Genomic DNA, 24218 nt, shown 5'->3' on the forward strand with positions numbered 1-24218 from the left:
TAAACCATGAGGTCTGTGATTAACAGTTGACCCATCAGTATTATAGTAATAAACCATGAGGTCTGTGATTAACAGTTGACCCATCAGTATTATAGTAATAAACCATGAGGTCTGTGATTAACAGTTGACCCATCAGTATTATAGTAATAAACCATGAGGTCTGTGATTAACAGTTGACCCATCAGTATTATAGTAATAAACCACGAGGTCTGTGATTAACAGTTGACCCATCAGTATTATAGTAATAAACCACGAGGTCTGTGATTAACAGTTGACCCATCAGTATTATAGTAATAAACCATGAGGTCTGTGATTAACAGTTGACCCATCAGTATTATAGTAATAAACCATGAGGTCTGTGATTCAGTTGACCCATCAGTATTATAGTAATAAACCATGAGGTCTGTGATTAACAGTTGACCCATCAGTATTATAGTAATAAACCATGAGGTCTGTGATTAACAGTTGACCCATCAGTATTATAGTAATAAACCATGAGGTCTGTGATTAACAGTTGACCCATCAGTATTATAGTAATAAACCATGAGGTCTGTGATTAACAGTTGACCCATCAGTATTATAGTAATAAACCATGAGGTCTGTGATTAACAGTTGACCCATCAGTATTATAGTAATAAACCATGAGGTCTGTGATTAACAGTTGACCCATCAGTATTATAGTAATAAACCATGAGGTCTGACCCATGATTAACAGTTGACCCATCAGTATTATAGTAATAAACCATGAGGTCTGTGATTAACAGTTGACCCATCAGTATTATAGTAATAAACCATGAGGTCTGTGATTAACAGTTGACCCATCAGTATTATAGTAATAAACCAAGAGGTCTGTGATTAACAGTTGACCCATCAGTATTATAGTAATAAACCACAAGGTCTGTGATTAACAGTTGACCCATCAGTATTATAGTAATAAACCATGAGGTCTGTGATTAACAGTTGACCCATCAGTATTATAGTAATAAACCATGAGGTCTGTGATTAACAGTTGACCCATCAGTATTATAGTAATAAACCATGAGGTCTGTGATTAACAGTTGACCCATCAGTATTATAGTAATAAACCATGAGGTCTGTGATTAACAGTTGACCCATCAGTATTATAGTAATAAACCATGAGGTCTGTGATCAACAGTTGACCCATCAGTATTATAGTAATAAACCATGAGGTCTGTGATTAACAGTTGACCCATCAGTATTATAGTAATAAACCATGAGGTCTGTGATTAACAGTTTACCCATCAGTATTATAGTAATAAACCATGAGGTCTGTGATTAACAGTTGACCCATCAGTATTATAGTAATAAACCATGAGGTCTGTGATTAACAGTTGACCCATCAGTATTATAGTAATAAACCATGAGGTCTGTGATTAACAGTTGACCCATCAGTATTATAGTAATAAACCACGAGGTCTGTGATTAACAGTTTACCCATCAGTATTATAGTAATAAACCATGAGGTCTGTGTTTAACAGTTGACCCATCAGTATTATAGTAATAAACCATGAGGTCTGTGATTAACAGTTGACCCATCAGTATTATAGTAATCATCATAATCTCTATATGTGAAACTCTAACAAGACAACAGCCCACTTACCTTGTTCATCAAAATTGTCTCTAAGCTTCTTCTCTGTAGACAAAATAAAACAAATGCATAAAAGCAGAGACTCAGTGTCTGATTGGCTGTTTGGGGGTCAGACATGTTGTACAAAGGTCAAACTCTCCTGAATCCGTTGTGCTCTACAACATGATTTACATGTTTATTTATTCACAGGGTCATATATTATAACAAGACACTTACCTTCTTCTTCAAATTCTCTTCTAAGCTTCTCTGTAGACAAAAGAAAGTGTAAAAATGCATTACAATAATAACCATTAAAAAGAAGAGGACTGGCCACCCCTCATAGCCTGTTTCCTCTGGTATAAATGAATAGAGTCTAATGGACAGTATATGGGTCATTCCTAGTTATATCCTGATCTAATACAGGACTGGTCTGAAGGTAACCTGGTATACATTTACATTTACATTTAAGTCATTTAGCAGACGCTCTTATCCAGAGCGACTTAATGAATAGAGTCTAATGGACAGTATACGGGTCATTCCTAGTTATATCCTGATCTAATACAGGACTGGTCTGAAGGTAACCTGGTATAAATGAATAGAGTCTAATGGACAGTATACGGGTCATTCCTAGTTATATCCTGATCTAATACAGGACTGGTCTGAAGGTAACCTGGTATAAATGAATAGAGTCTAATGGACAGTATACGGGTCATTCCTAGTTATATCCTGATCTAATACAGGACTGGTCTGAAGGTAACCTGGTATAAATGGAGTCTAATGGACAGTATATGGGTCATTCCTAGTTATATCCTGATCTAATACAGGTCTGGTCTGAAGGTAACCTGGTATAAATGAATAGAGTCTAATGGACAGTATATGGGTCATTCCTAGTTATATCCTGATCTAATACAGGACTGGTCTGAAGGTAACCTGGTATAAATGAATAGAGTCTAATGGACAGTATATGGGTCATTCCTAGTTATATCCTGATCTAATACAGGACTGGTCTGAAGGTAACCTGGTATAAATGGAGTCTAATGGACAGTATATGGGTCATTCCTAGTTATATCCTGATCTAATACAGGACTGGTCTGAAGGTAACCTGGTATAAATGAATAGAGTCTAATGGACAGTATATGGGTCATTCCTAGTTATATCCTGATCTAATACAGGTCTGGTCTGAAGGTAACCTGGTATAAATGAGCTGACCACGACTCCATTTTGCTGATCCCTGCCTACAGGCAGAAACTAAAACAAGAGGCTCCCACGCTGAGGTCTGTCCAACGCTGGTCAGACCAAGCTGACTCCACACTCCAAGACTGCTTCCATCACGTGGACTGGGACATGTTTCGTATTGCGTCAGATGGAAATATTGACGAATACGCTGATTCGGTGTGCGAGTTCATTAGAACGTGCGTCGAAGATGTCGTTCCCATAGCAACGATAAAAACATTCCCAAACCAGAAACCGTGGATTGATGGCAGCATTCGCGTGAAACTGAAAGCGCGAACCACTGCTTTTAATCAGGGCAAGGTGTCTGGTAATATGTCCGAATATAAACAATGCAGCTATTCCCTCCGCAAGGCTATTAAACAAGCTAAGCGTCAGTACAGAGACAAAGTGGAATCTCAATTCAATGGCTCAGACACAAGAGGTATGTGACAGGGTCTACAGTCAATCACGGACTACAAGAAGAAACCCAGCCCAGTCACGGACCAGGATGTCTTGCTCCCAGGCAGACTAAATAACTTTTTTGCCCGCTTTGAGGACAATACAGTGCCACTGACACGGCCTGCAACGAAAACATGCGGACTCTCCTTCACTGCAGCCGAGGTGAGTAAGACATTTAAACGTGTTAACCCTCGCAAGGCTGCAGGCCCAGACGGCATCCCCAGCCGCGCCCTCAGAGCATGCGCAGACCAGCTAGCCGGTGTGTTTACGGACATATTCAATCAATCCCTATACCAGTCTGCTGTTCCCACATGCTTCAAGAGGGCCACCATTGTTCCTGTTCCCAAGAAAGCTAAGGTAACTGAGCTAAACGACTACCGCCCCGTAGCACTCACTTCCGTCATCATGAAGTGCTTTACATTTACATTACATTTAAGTCATTTAGCAGACGCTCTTATCCAGAGCGACTTACAAATTGGAGAGACTAGTCAAGGACCATATCACCTCCACCCTACCTGACACCCTAGACCCACTCCAATTTGCTTACCGCCCAAATAGGTGCACAGACGATGCAATCTCAACCACACTGCACACTGCCCTAACCCACCTGGACAAGAGGAATACCTATGTGAGAATGCTGTTCATCGACTACAGCTCGGCATTCAACACCATTGTACCCTCCAAACTCGTCATCAAGCTCGAGACCCTGGGTCTCGACCCCGCCCTGTGCAACTGGGTACTGGACTTCCTGACGGGCCGCCCCCAGGTGGTGAGGGTAGGCAACAACATCTCCTCCCCGCTGATCCTCAACACGGGGGCCCCACAAGGGTGCGTTCTGAGCCCTCTCCTGTACTCCCTGTTCACCCACGACTGCGTGGCCATGCACGCCTCCAACTCAATCATCAAGTTTGCGGACGACACAACAGTGGTAGGCTTGATTACCAACAACGACGAGACGGCCTACAGGGAGGAGGTGAGGGCCCTCGGAGTGTGGTGTCAGGAAAATAACCTCACACTCAACGTCAACAAAACTAAGGAGATGATTGTGGACTTCAGGAAACAGCAGAGGGAACACCCCCCTGTCCACATCGATGGAACAGTAGTGGCGAGGGTAGCAAGTTTTAAGTTCCTCGGCATACACATCACAGACAAACTGAATTGGTCCACTCACACTGACAGCGTCGTGAAGAAGGCGCAGCAGCGCCTCTTCAACCTCAGGAGGCTGAAGAAATTCGGCTTGTCACCAAAAGCACTCACAAACTTCTACAGATGCACAATCGAGAGCATCCTGGCGGGCTGTATCACCGCCTGGTACGGCAACTGCTCCGCCCTCAACCGTAAGGCTCTCCAGAGGGTAGTGAGGTCTGCACAACGCATCACCGGGGGAAAACTACCTGCCCTCCAGGACACCTACACCACCCGATGTTACAGGAAGGCCATCATCCAGAAGGCGAGGTCAGTACAGGTGCATCAAAGCTGGGACCGAGAGACTGAAAAACAGCTTCTATCTCAAGGCCATCAGACTGTTAAACAGCAATCACTAACATTGAGTGGCTGCTGCCAACACACTGTCATTGACACTGACCCAACTCCAGCCACTTTAATAATGGGAATTGATGGGAAATGATGTAAATATATCACTAGCCACTTTAAACAATGCTACCTTATATAATGTTACTTACCCTACATTATTCATCTCATATGCATACGTATATACTGTACTCTATATCATCGACTGCATCCTTATGTAATACATGTATCACTAGCCACTTTAACTATGCCACTTTGTTTACTTTGTCTACATACTCATCTCATATGTATATACTGTACTCTAGATCATCGACTGCATTCTTATGTCACTAGCCACTTTAACTATGCCACTTTGTTTACTTTGTCTACATACTCATCTCATATGTATATACTGTACTCGATACCATCTACTGTATGCTGCTCTGTACCATCACTCATTCATATATCCTTATGTACATATTCCTTATCCCCTTACACTGTGTATAAGACAGTAGTTTTGGAATTGTTAGTTAGATTACTTGTTGGTTATCACTGCATTGTCGGAACTAGAAGCACAAGCATTTCGCTACACTCGCATTAACATCTGCTAACCATGTGTATGTGACAAATAACATTTGATTTGATTTGATTTGATTTAGAGTCTAATGGACAGTATATGGGTCATTCCTAGTTATATCCTGATCTAATACAGGACTGGTCTGAAGGTAACCTGGTATAAATGAATAGAGTCTAATGGACAGTATATGGGTCATTCCTAGTTATATCCTGATCTAATACAGGACTGGTCTGAAGGTAACCTGGTATAAATGAATAGAGTCTAATGAACAGTATATGGGTCATTCCTAGTTATATCCTGATCTAATACAGGACTGGTCTGAAGGTAACCTGGTATAAATGAATAGAGTCTAATGGACAGTATATGGGTCATTCCTAGTTATATCCTGATCTAATACAAGACTGGTCTAGTAATAGCAGTGAATAAAGTATTGTTCTAAAATTAATTAAATAGTTTTTTTTTTCATGATGAGAGGTCAAGGACCAGTCAGAGGTCAAGGACCAGTCAGAGGTCAAGGACCAGTCAGAGGTCAAGGACCAGTCAGAGGTCAAGGACCAGTCAGACATCAAGGACCAGTCAGAGATCAATGACCAGTCAGAGGTCAAGGACCAGTCAGAGGTCAAGGACCAGTCAGAGGTCAAGGGCCAGTCAGAGGTCAAGGACCAGTCAGAGGTCAAGGACCAGTCAGAGATCAATGACCAGTCAGAGATCAAGGACCAGTCAGAGATCAAGGACCAGTCAGACATCAAGGACCAGTCAGACATCAAGGACCAGTCAGACATCAAGGACCAGTCAGAGATCAAGGACCAGTCAGAGATCAAGGACCAGTCAGAGATCAAGGACCAGTCAGAGATCAAGGACCAGTCAGAGATCAAGGACCAGTCAGACATCAAGGACCAGTCAGACATCAAGGACCAGTCAGACATCAAGGACCAGTCAGAGATCAAGGACCAGTCAGAGATCAAGGACCAGTCAGACATCAAGGACCAGTCAGACATCAAGGACCAGTCAGACATCAAGGACCAGTCAGAGATCAAGGACCAGTCAGACATCAAGGACCAGTCAGACATCAAGGACCAGTCAGAGATCAAGGACCAGTCAGACATCAAGGACCAGTCAGACATCAAGGACCAGTCAGACATCAAGGACCAGTCAGAGATCAAGGACCAGTCAGAGATCAAGGACCAGTCAGAGATCAAGGACCAGTCAGACATCAAGGACCAGTCAGAGATCAAGGACCAGTCAGAGATCAAGGACCAGTCAGAGATCAAGGACCAGTCAGACATCAAGGACCAGTCAGAGATCAAGGACCAGTCAGAGATCAAGGACCAGTCAGAGATCAAGGACCAGTCAGACATCAAGGACCAGTCAGAGATCAAGGACCAGTCAGAGGTCAAGGACCAGTCAGACATCAAGGACCAGTCAGAGATCAAGGACCAGTCAGAGATCAAGGACCAGTCAGAGATCAAGGACCAGTCAGACATCAAGGTTAAACTCACCTGTATGTTTTCTCCACTTGTAGACACCAACTGAAGCTGTGAGAACTACAACAGCTGCTGCTATTGACAGACCAACAATCAACCCTACTTGTGATTTAGGAAACACGTCATCTGAAACAGAGAAGTCATGTCAAACCATTACAACACTACATATATACTGTACAGGAAGTAAAGCATCATTTATAAATACTACTGAACAGACCAATAAGGTCATCCCCTAGGAAACCATCCTCCACTAACTAGTCTAACTAACAAGAGGTCTCAGGTATTTGGGTTAACCAATGAAGACCTCACCTGGGACATGAATCTCAGTCTCCTTCAGGTGGTTGATCTCCGTCTGGTGAACTCTACAGGTGAACCTGTTGGTGTCAGTCTGGTTCACGGTGACATGTTGTCTCACAGCGTAGAGGTCCTCTGAGTCTCTGTGTCTCTCTGGAGGTCCATCAGCAGGGAGGATGGTTCCAGAACTGTCCAGCCACTCCATCTGAGGTTCAGGAAACCAGCCTCCAGACTCACACTTCAGGACCACCCCCCAGCCTTTAGGTCCATCAATGGAGATCACTGGCTGAGATACAGCACCTACAGATACAAGATAAACCAGAGATCACTGGCTGAGATACAGCACCTACAGATACAAGATAAAACAGAGATCACTGGCTGAGATACAGATACAAGATAAAACAGAGATCACTGGCTGAGATACAGATACAAGATAAAACAGAGATCACTGTCTGAGATACAGCACCTACAGATACAAGATAAAACAGAGATCACTGGCTGAGATACAGCACCTACAGATACAAGATAAAACAGAGATCACTGGCTGAGATACAGCACCTACAGATACAAGATACAACAGAGATCACTGGCTGAGATACAGCACCTACAGATACAAGATAACACAGAGATCACTGGCTGAGATACAGCACCTACAGATACAAGATAAAACAGAGATCACTGGCTGAGATACAGATACAAGATACAACAGAGATAACTGGCTGAGAACAGCTCCAGTATTACCAGCACTCCTACACAGATACCAGATTTGTAGTTTGCATTTGTATTTATTATGGATCCCCATTAGTTCCTGTCAAGGCAGCAGCTACTCTTCCTGGGGTTTATTATGGATCTCCATTAGTTCCTGCCAAGGCAGCAGCTACTCTTCCTGGGGTTTATTATGGATCCCCATTAGTTCCTGTCAAGGCAGCAGCTACTCTTCCTGGGGTTTATTATGGATCCCCATTCGTTCCTGCCAAGGCAGCAGCTACTCTTCCTGGGGTTTATTATGGATCCCCATTAGTTCCTGCCAAGGCAGCAGCTACTCTTCCTGGGGTTTATTATGGATCCCCATTAGTTCCTGCCAAGGCAGCAGCTACTCTCCCTGGGGGTTTATTATGGATCCCCATTAGTTCCTGTCAAGGCAGCAGCTACTCTTCCTGGGGTTTATTATGGATCCCCATTAGTTCCTGCCAAGGCAGCAGCTACCCTTCCTGGGGTTTATTATGGATCCCCCATTAGTTCCTGCCAAGGCAGCAGCTACTCTTCCTGGGGTTTATTATGGATCCCCATTAGTTCCTCCCAAGGCAGCAGCTACTATTCCTGGGGTTTATTATGGATCCCCATTAGTTCCTGCCAAGGCAGAACCTACTCTTCCTGGGGTTTATTATGGATCCCCATTCGTTCCTGCCAAGGCAGCAGCTACTCTTCCTGGGGTTTATTATGGATCCCCATTAGTTCCTGCCAAGGCAGCAGCTACTCTTCCTGGGGGTTTATTATGGATCCCCATTAGTTCCTGCCAAGGCAGCAGCTACTCTTCCTGGGGTTTATTATGGATCCCCATTAGTTCCTACCAAGGCAGCAGCTACTCTTCCTGGGGTTTATTATGGATCCCCATTAGTTCCTGCCAAGGCAGCCGCTACTCTTCCTGGGGGTTTATTATGGATCCCCATTAGTTCCTGTTAAGGCAGCAGCTACTCTTCCTGGGGTTTATTATAGATCCCCATTAGTACCTGCCAAGACAGCAGCTACTATTCAAGGGGTTTATTATGGATCCCCATTAGTTCCTGCCAAGGCAGCAGCTACTCTTCCTGGGGTTTATTATGGATCCCCATTAGTTCCTGTTAAGGCAGCAGCTACTCTTCCTGGGGTTTATTATAGATCCCCATTAGTACTTGCCAAGACAGCAGCTACTATTCATGGGGTTTATTATGGATCACCATTAGTTCCTGCCAAGACAGCAGCTACTCTTCCTGGGGTTTATTATGGATCTCCATTATTACCTGCCAAGGCAGCAGCTACTCTTCCTGGGGGTTATTATGGTTCCCCATTAGTTCATGCCAAGGCAGCAGCTACTCTTCCTGGGGGTTTATTATGGATCCCCATTAGTTCCTGCCAAGGCAGCAGCTACTCTTCCTGGGGTTTATTATGGATCCCCATTAGTTCCTGCCAAGGCAGCAGCTACTATTCCTAGGGTTTATTATGGATCCCCATTAGTTCCTGCCAAGGCAGCAGCTACTATTCCTGGGGTTTATTATGGATCCCCATTAGTTCCTGCCAAGGCAGCAGCTACCCTTCCTGGGGTTTATTATGGATCCCCATTCGTTCCTGCCAAGACAGCAGCTATTCTTCCTGGGGTTTATTATGAATCCCCATTAGTTCCTGCCAAGGCAGCCGCTACTCTTCCTGGGGGTTTATTATGGATCCCCATTAGTTCCTGTCAAGGCAGCAGCTACTCTTCCTGGGGTTTATTATGGATCCCCATTAGTTCCTGCCAAGGCAGCAGCTACTCTTCCTGGGGTTTATTATGGATCCCCATTAGTTCCTGTCAAGGCAGCAGCTACTCTTCCTGGGGTTTATTATGGATCCCCATTAGTTCCTGCCAAGGCAGCAGCTACTCTTCCTGGGGGTTTATTATGGATCCCCATTAGTTCCTGTCAAGGCAGCAGCTACTCTTCCTGGGGTTTATTATGTATCCCCATTAGTTCCTGCCAAAGCAGCAGCTACTCTTCCTGGGGTTTATTATGGATCCCCATTAGTTCCTCCCACGGCATCAGCTACTATTCCTGGGGTTTATTATGGATCCCCATTAGTTCCTGCCAAGGCAGCAGCTACTCTTCCTGGGGTTTATTATGGATCCCCATTAGTTCCTGTCAAGGAAGCAGCTACTCTTCCTGGGGTTTATTATGGATCCCCATTAGTTCCTACCAAAGCAGCAGCTACTCTTCCTGGGGTTTATTATGGATCCCCATTAGTTCCTACCAAAGCAGCAGCTACTCTTCCTGGGGTTTATTATGGATCCCCATTAGTTCCTACCAAAGCAGCAGCTACTCTTCCTGGGGTCCAGCAACATTAAGGCAGTTGACACAATTTTAAACCATTACAATACATTCACAGATTTCACAACACACTGTGTGCCCTCAGGCCCCTAATCCACCACTACATATCTACAAATATACACATATCTACATGTAGAGTTGCACATTTGGGGAATATTCAGAGGTGGAAACTTTCCGTGGGGATCAACGGGAATATATGCAAATTAATATTAATGAATTAATATTAACCATTTAAATGTAGATGTTTTTTGCATTGGATATATTTACCATGTCATATGGAGACAGAAACATAAACCTTTAACCTGATCATAAGTAGACATTAAAAACAAAATTGCACATGATTAAATCCTTCCATTATAAATATAAAAACTATTTGTTTACGAATTTAACTTTAATTAAATGAGTTGACTCTTCACATGGGATGATTTCCCTGAACAACAAAAGAAAGGGAATATTGAATGATCCATCGCATCTCCCAAAAACGTTTTCAACATACATCTGTAAAATTATAGTATTTTGATGTATTTCAGAACTGCAGTTTCCTCTGCTTGGAGCAACAGTGAAGTGGGCAGTAGGGGTTTCTTCTCTTACATCTGCAAGCAGAGTTTGGCGAAGTTGAAGTAGACTGTGATTCGATGATATATTAACAGGCACTGCATTGATTATATGCAACTCAGGACAAGCTAGTTAACCTCGTAATATCATCAACCATGTGTAGTTAACTAGTGATTATGTTAAGATTGATTGTTTTTTATAAGATAAGTTTAATGCTAGCTAGCAACTTACTTTGGCACCTTGCTGCACTAGCGTAACAGGTAGTCAGCCTGCCACGAAGTCTCCTCGTGGAATGCAATGTAATCGGCGTCCAAAAATGCCGATTACCGATTGTTCTGGAAACTTGAAATCGGCCCTAATTAACCATGCCGATTAAATCGGTCGACCTCTAATGCAGAGGGTTGCATTTCCATTGAATTGGGGATAGTTTAACCAAAATATGCCACAAGACCTAGAATTGCCTTATGTGTATCCAACAAAAAAAGGTTCACTGATATAAGCTAAGTTTTTTGGTGAATTAAAGCAAAATTCCCAAAATTCCCGGGCATAACTTCCCATGGAAAATGTCTAGACATTTACCAGAAGATTTCCGACCCTAGATGGACCTTTGCCTAAATGCCTAATCAACAAAATTAAACACTTCCTGCTATCTGAGACATACCTAATCAACAAATGAAACACTTCCTGCTATTTGAGAAATGCCTAGTCAACAACACTAAACACTTCCTGCTATTTAAGAAATGCCTAGTCAACAACATTACACTTCCTGCTATTTAAGAAATGCCTAATCAACAACATTAACCACTTCCTGCTATCTGAGACATACCTAATCAACAAATGAAACACTTCCTGCTATTTTAGAAATGCCTAATCAACAACATTAAACATTAACAGAACCCTGCAACACTCCAGTATTAACAGAAGCCTGCAGCACTCCAGTATTAACAGAAGCCTGCAGCACTCCAGTATTAACAGAACCCTGCAACACTCCAGTATTAACAGAACCCTGCAACACTCCAATATTAACAGAACCCTGCAGCACTCCAGTATTAACAGAACCCTGCAGCACTCCAGTATTACCAGAACCCTGCAGTACTCCAGTATTAACAGAACCCTGCAGCACTCCAATATTAACAGAACCCTGCAGCACTCCAGTATTAACAGAACCCTGCAGCACTCCAATATTAACAGAACCCTGCAGCACTCCAATATTAACAGAACCCTGCAGCACTCCAGTATTAACAGAACCCTGCAGCACCCCAACAATATTAACAGAACCCTGCAGCACTCCAGTATTACCAGAACCCTGCAGTACTCCAGTATTAACAGAACCCTGCAGCACTCCAATATTAACAGAACCCTGCAGCACTCCAGTATTAACAGAACCCTGCAGCACTCCAATATTAACAGAACCCTGCAGCACTCCAATATTAACAGAACCCTGCAGCACTCCAGTATTAACAGAACCCTGCAGCACCCCAACAATATTAACAGAACCCTGCAGCACTCCAGTATTAACAGAACCCTGCAGCACTCCAGTATTACCAGAACCCTGCAGGACTCCAGTATTACCAGAACCCTGCAGTACTCCAGTATTAACAGAACCCTGCAGCACTCCAATATTAACAGAACCCTGCAGCACTCCAGTATTAACAGAACCCTGCAGCACTCCAATATTAACAGAACCCTGCAGCACTCCAATATTAACAGAACCCTGCAGCACTCCAGTATTAACAGAACCCTGCAGCACCCCAACAATATTAACAGAACCCTGCAGCACTCCAGTATTAACAGAACCCTGCAGCACTCCAGTATTACCAGAACCCTGCAGGACTCCAGTATTAACAGAACCCTGCAGTACTCCCATATTAACAGAACCCTGCAGCACCCCAATATTAACAGAAAGATGGTCAGAAGTCATGAGCAGAACCCTGCAATACTCCAGTATTAACAGAACCCTGCAGCCTCCAATATTAACAGAAAGATGGTCAGAAGTCATGAACAGAACCCTGCAGTACCCCAGTATTAACAGAACCCTGCAGCACTCCAATATTAACAGAACCCTGCAGCACTCCAGTATTAACAGAACCCTGCAGCACTCCAGTATTAACAGAAGCCTGCAGCACTCCAGTATTAACAGAACCCTGCAGCACTCCAGTATTAACAGAAGCCTGCAGCGCTCCAGTATTAACAGAACCCTGCAGCACTCCCAGAACCCTGCAGCACTCCAGTATTAACAGAACAGAAGCCTGCAGCACTCCAGTATTAACAGAACCCTGCAGCACTCCAGTATTAACAGAACCCTGCAGCGCTCCAGTATTAACAGAACCCTGCAGCACTCCAGTATTAACAGAACCCTGCAGCACTCCAGTATTAACAGAACCCTGCAGCACTCCAGTATTAACAGAACCCTGCAGCACTCCAGTATTAACAGAACCCTGCAACACTCCAGTATTAACAGAACCCTGCAGCACTCCAGTATTAACAGAGCACTCCACTATTAACAGAACCCTGCAGCACTCCAGTATTAACAGAACCCTGCAGCACTCCAGTATTAACAGAACCCTGCAGCACTCCACTCCAGTATTAACAGAACCCTGCAACACTCCAGAACCCTGCAGCACTAACCCTGCAGCACTCCACTATTAACAGAACCCTGCAGCACTCCAGTATTAACAGAACCCTGCAGCACTCCAGTATTAACAGAACCCTGCAGCACTCCAGTATTAACAGAACCCTGCAGCACTCCAGTATTAACAGAACCCTGCAGCACTCCAGTATTAACAGAACCCTGCAGCACTCCAGCAGAACCCTGCAGCACTCCAGTATTAACAGAACCCTGCAGCACTCCAATATTAACAGAACCCTGCAGCACTCCAATATTAACAGAACCCTGCAGCACTCCAGTATTAACAGAACCCTGCAGCACCCCAACAATATTAACAGAACCCTGCAGCACTCCAGTATTAACAGAACCCTGCAGCACTCCAGTATTACCAGAACCCTGCAGGACTCCAGTATTACCAGAACCCTGCAGTACTCCAGTATTAACAGAACCCTGCAGCACTCCAATATTAACAGAACCCTGCAGCACTCCAGTATTAACAGAACCCTGCAGCACTCCAATATTAACAGAACCCTGCAGCACTCCAATATTAACAGAACCCTGCAGCACTCCAGTATTAACAGAACCCTGCAGCACCCCAACAATATTAACAGAACCCTGCAGCACTCCAGTATTAACAGAACCCTGCAGCACTCCAGTATTACCAGAACCCTGCAGGACTCCAGTATTAACAGAACCCTGCAGTACTCCCATATTAACAGAACCCTGCAGCACCCCAATATTAACAGAAAGATGGTCAGAAGTCATGAGCAGAACCCTGCAATACTCCAGTATTAACAGAACCCTGCAGCCTCCAATATTAACAGAAAGATGGTCAGAAGTCATGAACAGAACCCTGCAGTACCCCAGTATTAACAGAACCCTGCAGCACTCCAATATTAACAGAACCCTGCAGCACTCCAGTATTAACAGAACCCTGCAGCACTCCAGTATTAACAGAAGCCTGCAGCACTCCAGTATTAACAGAACCCTGCAGCACTCCAGTATTAACAGAAGCCTGCAGCGCTCCAGTATTAACAGAACCCTGCAGCACTCCAGTATTAACAGAACCCTGCAGCACTCCAGTATTAACAGAACCCTGCAGCGCTCCAGTATTAACAGAAGCCTGCAGCACTCCAGTATTAACAGAACCCTGCAGCACTCCAGTATTAACAGAACCCTGCAGCGCTCCAGTATTAACAGAACCCTGCAGCACTCCAGTATTAACAGAACCCTGCAGCACTCCAGTATTAACAGAACCCTGCAGCACTCCAGTATTAACAGAACCCTGCAACACTCCAGTATTAACAGAACCCTGCAACACTCCAGTATTAACAGAACCCTGCAGCACTCCAGTATTAACATAACCCTGCAGCACTCCACTATTAACAGAACCCTGCAGCACTCCAGTATTAACAGAACCCTGCAGCACTCCAGTATTAACAGAACCCTGCAGCACTCCAGTATTAACAGAACCCTGCAGCACTCCAGTATTAACAGAACCCTGCAGCACTCCAGTATTAACAGAACCCTGCAACACTCCAGTATTAACAGAACCCTGCAACACTCCAGTATTAACAGAACCCTGCAGCACTCCAGTATTAACATAACCCTGCAGCACTCCACTATTAACAGAACCCTGCAGCACTCCAGTATTAACAGAACCCTGCAGCACTCCAGTATTAACAGAACCCTGCAGCACTCCAGTATTAACAGAACCCTGCAGCACTCCAGTATTAACAGAACCCTGCAGCACTCCAGTATTAACAGAACCCTGCAGCACTCCAGTATTAACAGAACCCTGCAGCACTCCAGTATTAACAGAACCCTGCAGCACTCCAATATTAACAGAACCCTGCAGCACTCCAATATTAACAGAACCCTGCAGCACTCCAGTATTAACAGAACCCTGCAGCACCCCAACAATATTAACAGAACCCTGCAGCACTCCAGTATTAACAGAACCCTGCAGCACTCCAATATTAACAGAACCCTGCAGCACTCCAATATTAACAGAACCCTGCAGCACTCCAGTATTAACAGAACCCTGCAGCACCCCAACAATATTAACAGAACCCTGCAGCACTCCAGTATTACCAGAACCCTGCAGTACTCCAGTATTAACAGAACCCTGCAGCACTCCAATATTAACAGAACCCTGCAGCACTCCAGTATTAACAGAACCCTGCAGCACTCCAATATTAACAGAACCCTGCAGCACTCCAATATTAACAGAACCCTGCAGCACTCCAGTATTAACAGAACCCTGCAGCACTCCAATATTAACAGAACCCTGCAGCACTCCAATATTAACAGAACCCTGCAGCACTCCAGTATTAACAGAACCCTGCAGCACCCCAACAATATTAACAGAACCCTGCAGCACTCCAGTATTAACAGAACCCTGCAGCACTCCAGTATTACCAGAACCCTGCAGGACTCCAGTATTACCAGAACCCTGCAGTACTCCAGTATTAACAGAACCCTGCAGCACTCCAATATTAACAGAACCCTGCAGCACTCCAGTATTAACAGAACCCTGCAGCACTCCAATATTAACAGAACCCTGCAGCACTCCAATATTAACAGAACCCTGCAGCACTCCAGTATTAACAGAACCCTGCAGCACCCCAACAATATTAACAGAACCCTGCAGCACTCCAGTATTAACAGAACCCTGCAGCACTCCAGTATTACCAGAACCCTGCAGGACTCCAGTATTAACAGAACCCTGCAGTACTCCCATATTAACAGAACCCTGCAGCACCCCAATATTAACAGAAAGATGGTCAGAAGTCATGAGCAGAACCCTGCAATACTCCAGTATTAACAGAACCCTGCAGCCTCCAATATTAACAGAAAGATGGTCAGAAGTCATGAACAGAACCCTGCAGTACCCCAGTATTAACAGAACCCTGCAGCACTCCAATATTAACAGAACCCTGCAGCACTCCAGTATTAACAGAACCCTGCAGCACTCCAGTATTAACAGAAGCCTGCAGCACTCCAGTATTAACAGAACCCTGCAGCACTCCAGTATTAACAGAAGCCTGCAGCGCTCCAGTATTAACAGAACCCTGCAGCACTCCAGTATTAACAGAACCCTGCAGCACTCCAGTATTAACAGAACCCTGCAGCGCTCCAGTATTAACAGAAGCCTGCAGCACTCCTAACAGAACCCTGCAGCACTCCAGTATTAACAGAACCCTGCAGCGCTCCAGTATTAACAGAACCCTGCAGCACTCCAGTATTAACAGAACCCTGCAGCACTCCAGTATTAACAGAACCCTGCAGCACTCCAGTATTAACAGAACCCTGCAACACTCCAGTATTAACAGAACCCTGCAACACTCCAGTATTAACAGAACCCTGCAGCACTTATTTGCAGCACTCCACTATTAACAGAACCCTGCAGCACTCCAGTATTAACAGAACCCTGCAGCACTCCAGTATTAACAGAACCCTGCAGCACTCCAGTATTAACAGAACCCTGCAGCACTCCAGTATTAACAGAACCCTGAGCACTCCAGTATTAACAGAACCCTGCAACACTCCAGTATTAACAGAACCCTAAACTCCAGTTTAACAGAACCCTGCAGCACTCCAGTATTAACATAACCCTGCAGCACTCCACTATTAACAGAACCCTGCAGCACTCCAGTATTAACAGAACCCTGCAGCACTCCAGTATTAACAGAACCCTGCAGCACTCCAGTATTAACAGAACCCTGCAGCATCCTAGAACCCTGCAGCACTCCAGTATTAACAGAACCCTGCAGCACTCCAGTATTAACAGAACCCTGCAGCACTCCAGTATTAACAGAACCCTGCAGCACTCCAATATTAACAGAACCCTGCAGCACTCCAATATTAACAGAACCCTGCAGCACTCCAGTATTAACAGAACCCTGCAGCACCCCAACAATATTAACAGAACCCTGCAGCACTCCAGTATTAACAGAACCCTGCAGCACTCCAGTATTACCAGAACCCTGCAGGACTCCAGTATTACCAGAACCCTGCAGTACTCCAGTATTAACAGAACCCTGCAGCACTCCAATATTAACAGAACCCTGCAGCACTCCAGTATTAACAGAACCCTGCAGCACTCCAATATTAACAGAACCCTGCAGCACTCCAATATTAACAGAACCCTGCAGCACTCCAGTATTAACAGAACCCTGCAGCACCCCAACAATATTAACAGAACCCTGCAGCACTCCAGTATTAACAGAACCCTGCAGCACTCCAGTATTACCAGAACCCTGCAGGACTCCAGTATTAACAGAACCCTGCAGTACTCCCATATTAACAGAACCCTGCAGCACCCCAATATTAACAGAAAGATGGTCAGAAGTCATGAGCAGAACCCTGCAATACTCCAGTATTAACAGAACCCTGCAGCCTCCAATATTAACAGAAAGATGGTCAGAAGTCATGAACAGAACCCTGCAGTACCCCAGTATTAACAGAACCCTGCAGCACTCCAATATTAACAGAACCCTGCAGCACTCCAGTATTAACAGAACCCTGCAGCACTCCAGTATTAACAGAAGCCTGCAGCACTCCAGTATTAACAGAACCCTGCAGCACTCCAGTATTAACAGAAGCCTGCAGCGCTCCAGTATTAACAGAACCCTGCAGCACTCCAATATTAACAGAACCCTGCAGCACTCCAGTATTAACAGAACCCTGCAGCACTCCAGTATTAACAGAAGCCTGCAGCACTCCAGTATTAACAGAACCCTGCAGCACTCCAGTATTAACAGAAGCCTGCAGCGCTCCAGTATTAACAGAACCCTGCAGCACTCCAGTATTAACAGAACCCTGCAGCACTCCAGTATTAACAGAACCCTGCAGCGCTCCAGTATTAACAGAAGCCTGCAGCACTCCAGTATTAACAGAACCCTGCAGCACTCCAGTATTAACAGAACCCTGCAGCGCTCCAGTATTAACAGAACCCTGCAGCACTCCAGTATTAACAGAACCCTGCAGCACTCCAGTATTAACAGAACCCTGCAGCACTCCAGTATTAACAGAACCCTGCAGCACTCCAGTATTAACAGAACCCTGCAGCACTCCAGTATTAACAGAACCCTGCAACACTCCAGTATTAACAGAACCCTGCAACACTCCAGTATTAACAGAACCCTGCAGCACTCCAGTATTAACATAACCCTGCAGCACTCCACTATTAACAGAACCCTGCAGCACTCCAGTATTAACAGAACCCTGCAGCACTCCAGTATTAACAGAACCCTGCAGCACTCCAGTATTAACAGAACCCTGCAGCACTCCAGTATTACCAGAACCCTGCCGCACTCCAGTATTAACAGAACCCTGCAACACTCCAGTATTACCAGAACCCTGCCGCACTCCAGTATTACCAGAACCCTGCCGCACTCCAGTATTAACATGTCATCAACCTGAATACATTGTGATGTAACACTGAGATAATCATCAAACCATAACAGCTTTACTTGAATGACATCAATAATTCACTGTGAGTCAACAGTGGGTAGTAGGAATATTGGGACACAGACAGTGAGTCAACAGTAGGTAGTAGGAATATTGGGACACAGACAGTGAGTCAACAGTAGGTAGTAGGAATATTGTAACACAGTCAGTGAGTCAACAGCAGGTAGTAGGTATATTAGGACACAGGCAGTGAGTCAACAGTATGTAGTAGGAATATTGGGACACAGCGAGTGAGTCAACAGTAGGTAGTAGGAATATTGGGACACAGGCAGTGAGTCAACAGTAGGTAGTAGGAATATTGGGACACAGACAGTGAGTCAACAGTAGGTAGTAGGAATATTAGGACACAACCAGTGAGTCAACAGTAGGTAGTAGGAATATTAGGACACAGACAGTGAGTCAACAGTAGGTAGTAGGAATATTAGGACACATACAGTGAGTCAACAGTAGGAATATTGGGACACAGCCAATGTGACAGACCAGCAGAATACATGATCTATAACAGAGGAAGGAATGATGAGGGAGGAAGACCAGCTGAATACATGATGAGGGAGGGAGACCAGCTGAATACATGATGAGGGAGGAAGACCAGCTGAATACATGATCTATGACAGAGGAAGGAATGATGAGGGAGGAAGACCAGCTGAATACATGATCAATAACAGAGGAAGGAATGATGAGGGAGGAAGACCAGCTCAATACATGATGAGGGAGGAAGACCAGCTGAATACATGATGAGGGAGGAGGACCAGCTGAATACATGATGAGGGAGGAAGACCAGCTGAATACATGATCTATAACAGAGGAAGGACTGATGAGGGAGGAAGACCAGCTGAATACATGATGAGGGAGGAAGACCAGCTGAATACATGATGAGGGAGGAAGACCAGCTGAATACATGAATGAGGGAGGAAGACCAGCTGAATACATGATGAGGGAGGAAGACCAGCTGAATACATGATGAGGGAGGAAGACCAGCTGAATACATGATAAGGGAGGAAGACCAGCTGAATACATGCTGAGGGAGGAAGACCAGCTGAATACATGAATGAGGGAGGAAGACCAGCTGAATACATGATCTATAACAGAGGAAGGAATGATGAGGGAGGAAGACCAGCTCAATACATGATGAGGGAGGAAGACCAGCTGAATACATGATGAGGGAGGAAGACCAGCTGAATACATGATGAGGGAGGAAGACCAGCTGAATACATGATGAAGGAGGAAGACCAGCTGAAAACATGATCTATAACAGAGGAAGGACTGATGAGGGAGGGAGACAAGCTGAATACATGATGAGGGAGGAAAACCAGCTGAATACATGAGCTATAACAGAGGAAGGCATGATGAGGGAGGAAGACCAGCTGAATACATGATGAGGGAGGAAGACCAGCTGAATACATGATCTATAACAGAGGAAGGACTGATGAAGGAGGAAGACCAGCTCAATACATGATGAGGGAGGAAGACCAGCTGAATACATGATCTATAACAGAGGAAGGACTGATGAGGGAGGAAGACCAGCTGAATACATGATCAATAACAGAGGAAGGAATGATGAGGGAGGAAGACCAGCTGAATACATGATGAGGGAGGAAGACCAGCTGAATACATGATGAGGGAGGAAGACCAGCTGAATACATGATGAGGGAGGAAGACCAGCTGAATACATGATCTTTAACAGAGGAAGGAATGATGAGGGAGGAAGACCAGCTGAATACATGATGAGGGAGGACGACCAGCTGAATACATGATCTTTAACAGAGGAAGGAATGATGTGGGAGGAAGACCAGCTGAATACATGATCTATAACAGAGGAAGGACTGATGAGGGAGGAAGACCAGCTGAATACATGATCAATAACAGAGGAAGGAATGATGAGGGAGGAAGACCAGCTGAATACATGATCTATAACAGAGGAATGAATGATGAGGGAGGAAGACCAGCTGAATACATGATCTATAACAGAGGAATGAATGATGAGGGAGGAAGACCAGCTGAATACATGATAAGGGAGGAAGACCAGCTGAATACATGATGAGGGAGGAAGACCAGCTGAATACATGATGAGGGAGGAAGACCAGCTGAATACATGATCTATAACAGAGGAAGGAATGATGAGGGAGGAAGACCAGCTGAATACATGAATGAGGGAGGAAGACCAGCTGAATACATGATCAATAACAGAGGAAGGAATGATGAGGGAGGAAGACCAGCTGAATACATGATGAGGGAGGAAGACCAGCTGAATACATGATGAGGGAGGAAGACCAGCTGAATACATGATGAGGGAGGAAGACCAGCTGAATACATGATGAGGGAGGAAGACCAGCTGAATATATGAATGAGGGAGGAAGACCAGCTGAATACATGATGAGGGAGGAAGACCAGCTGAATACATGATGAGGGAGGAAGACCAGCTGAATATATGAATGAGGGAGGAAGACCAGCTGAATACATGATGAGGGAGGAAGACCAGCTGAATACATGATGATGGAGGAAGACCAGCTGAATACATGATGAGGGAGGAAGACCAGCTGAATACATGAATGAGGGAGGAAGACCAGCTGAATACATGATCTATAACAGAGGAAGGAATGATGAGGGAGGAAGACCAGCTGAATACATGATGAGGGAGGAAGACCAGCTGAATACATGATCTATAACAGAGGAAGGAATGATGAGGGAGGAAGACCAGCTGAATACATGATGAGGGAGGAAGACCAGCTGAATACATGATCTATAACAGAGGAAGGAATGATGAGGGAGGAAGACCAGCTGAATACATGCTGAGGGAGGAAGACCAGCTGAATACATGATGAGGGAGGAAGACCAGCTGAATACATGATCTATAACAGAGGAAGGAATGATGAGGGAGGAAGACCAGATGAATACATGATGAGGGAGGAAGACCAGCTGAATACATGATGAGGGAGGAAGACCAGCTGAATACATGATGAGGGAGGAAGACCAGCTGAATACATGATCTATAACAGAGGAAGGAATGATGAGGGAGGAAGACCAGCTGAATACATGATCTATAACAGAGGAAGGAATGATGAGAGAGGAAGACCAGCTGAATACATGATGAGGGAGGAAGACCAGCTGAATACATGAATGAGGGAGGAAGACCAGCTGAATACATGATCTATAACAGAGGAAGGAATGATGAGGGAGGAAGACCAGCTGAATACATGATCTATAACAGAGGAAGGAATGATGAGGGAGGAAGACCAGCTGAATACATGATGAGGGAGAAAGACCAGCTGAATACATGATGAGGGAGGAAGACCAGCTGAATACATGATGAGGGAGGAAGACCAGCTGAATACATGAATGAGGGAGGAAGACCAGCTGAATACATGATCTATAACAGAGGAAGGAATGATGAGGGAGGAAGACCAGCTGAATACATGATCTATAACAGAGGAAGGAATGATGAGGGAGGAAGACCAGCTGAATACATGATAAGGGAGGAAGACCAGCTGAATACATGATCTATAACAGAGGAAGGACTGATGAGGGAGGAAGACCAGCTGAATACATGATGAGGGAGGAAGACCAGCTGAATACATGATGAGGGAGGAAGACCAGCTGAATACATGATGAGGGAGGAAGACCAGCTGAATACATGATGAGGGAGGAAGACCAGCTGAATACATGATGAGGGAGGAAGACCAGCTGAATACATGATGAGGGAGGAAGACCAGCTGAATACATGAATGAGGGAGGAAGACCAGCTGAATACATGAATGAGGGAGGAAGACCAGCTGAATACATGATGAGGGAGGAAGACCAACTGAATACATGATCTATAACAGAGGAAGGAATGATGAGGGAGGAAAACCAGCTGAATACATGATCTATAACAGAGGAAGGACTGATGAGGGAGGAAGACCAGCTGAATACATGATGAGGGAGGAAGACCAGCTGAATACATGATGAGGGAGGAAGACCAGCTGAATATATGATCTATAACAGAGGAAGGAATGATGAGGGAGGAAGACCAGCTGAATACATGATCTATAACAGAGGAAATAATGATGAGGGAGGAAGACATGTTGATATTTCAGCAGCCAATCATTTAGCCAGATTTACCAAAACAACCTCTGATCACATCTCCAGTATTCATGACTCACCAACAAGGAGTTGAACGGTGGTTTCCTTCACCTGGCTGGTCAGTGTTGGAATGAAGCACCTGTAGCCTCCAGTATCAGAGAGAGTAACTCTGGTCAGCTTTAAGGAGACGTTGCCGTTATTCAGTTCTTCATGAAACATTGATGTCCTTCCCCTGTAGGATGGAAACTGATCCCCATTGGAGTCTCGACCGTCAAGGTAAAGATGGACGTTTTCTGCTTTCAGGTTCAATCTTGTCCACTGCACTGCCATGTTCTCAGCACTGACACTGGGTTCCAGGGAACATGGTAGAATGATGTCATCACCAGCTAAGGCAACGACTGGGTCAGCCGGTCCAACAACCTGAACCTCAGACGACCCTGGAGAAAAACAAATTACACAGTCAGAGATAACTGGACTTTGGCCAGATGAATGAACAAAGCCACCAATCACATGACACCATTCATTCCTATGTGAAGACTCAACAGCATTGAAGCCAAATGAAGGCGGTTAAGATGGAATACATGTGGGAGATTTATGTAGACAGTTTGAGCTACTCCAGGAAGTGACGTTGCAGGCTAGCTCAGTGCTGCCCCCTCTCATTAAGTACCTGAAGTGGAAGGCCAACCGGGGTACTGCAGGCTGCCATTAGACATAACATGCAGGCTAGCTCAGTGCTGCCCCCTCTCATTAAGTAACTCAAGTTGAAGGCCAACCGGGGTACTGCAGGCTGCCATTAGACATAACATGCAGGCTAGCTCAGTGCTGCCTACTCTCATTAAGTAACTCAAGTTGAAGGCCAACCGGGGTACTGCAGGCTGCCATTAGACATAACATGCAGGCTAGCTCAGTGCTGCCCCCTCTCATTAAGTAACTCAAGTTGAAGGCCAACCGGGGTACCAATATTGATTGAGGAATGAAGTTGAATGTGATTGTTTTTATAACATTTATTTTTGTGTTTGTTTCATTATTCTGTATTATTCCTCATCCCAGACACCTCATCACCCTCATCCCAGACAGTACATTATCCCAGACCCCGTCATCCCAGACAGTACATTGTCCCAGACCCCTCATCCCAGACAGTACATTGTCCCAGACCCCTCATCCCAGACAGTACATTGTCCCACACCCCTCATCCCAGACAGTACATTGTCCCAGACCCCTCATCCCAGACAGTACATTGTCCCAGACCCCTCATCCCAGACAGTACATTGTCCCACACCCCTCATCCCAGACAGTACATTGTCCCAGACACCTCATCCCAGACCCCTCATCCCAGACAGTA

At 45.0% G+C, this 24218-nt stretch overlaps 1 protein-coding gene across 2 annotated transcripts in view; it reads right to left on the reverse strand.

The window, feature by feature from the left end:
• Positions 1–23401, reverse strand: part of LOC135569068 (putative selection and upkeep of intraepithelial T-cells protein 1 homolog) — a 75863-nt gene extending 52462 nt beyond the window's left edge. The window contains exons 1-5 of one of the 2 annotated variants that reach the window (XM_065015911.1): positions 22957–23401; positions 7139–7423; positions 6845–6955; positions 1826–1855; positions 1622–1654 (exon numbers count right to left, since the gene is read on the reverse strand). In XM_065015911.1, the coding sequence (XP_064871983.1) occupies positions 1622–1654; positions 1826–1855; positions 6845–6955; positions 7139–7423; positions 22957–23206 (709 nt within the window). In that variant the 5' untranslated portion in view covers positions 23207–23401. The remainder of the gene's footprint in view (positions 1–1621; positions 1655–1825; positions 1856–6844; positions 6956–7138; positions 7424–22956) is intronic. The other variant, XM_065015910.1, reaches the window with a different exon arrangement.
• Between the last annotated feature and the right edge of the window lie 817 nt (positions 23402–24218).

This window comes from Oncorhynchus nerka, unplaced genomic scaffold, assembly GCF_034236695.1.
Source record: "Oncorhynchus nerka isolate Pitt River unplaced genomic scaffold, Oner_Uvic_2.0 unplaced_scaffold_1219, whole genome shotgun sequence".
Taxonomy (NCBI): domain Eukaryota; kingdom Metazoa; phylum Chordata; class Actinopteri; order Salmoniformes; family Salmonidae; genus Oncorhynchus; species Oncorhynchus nerka.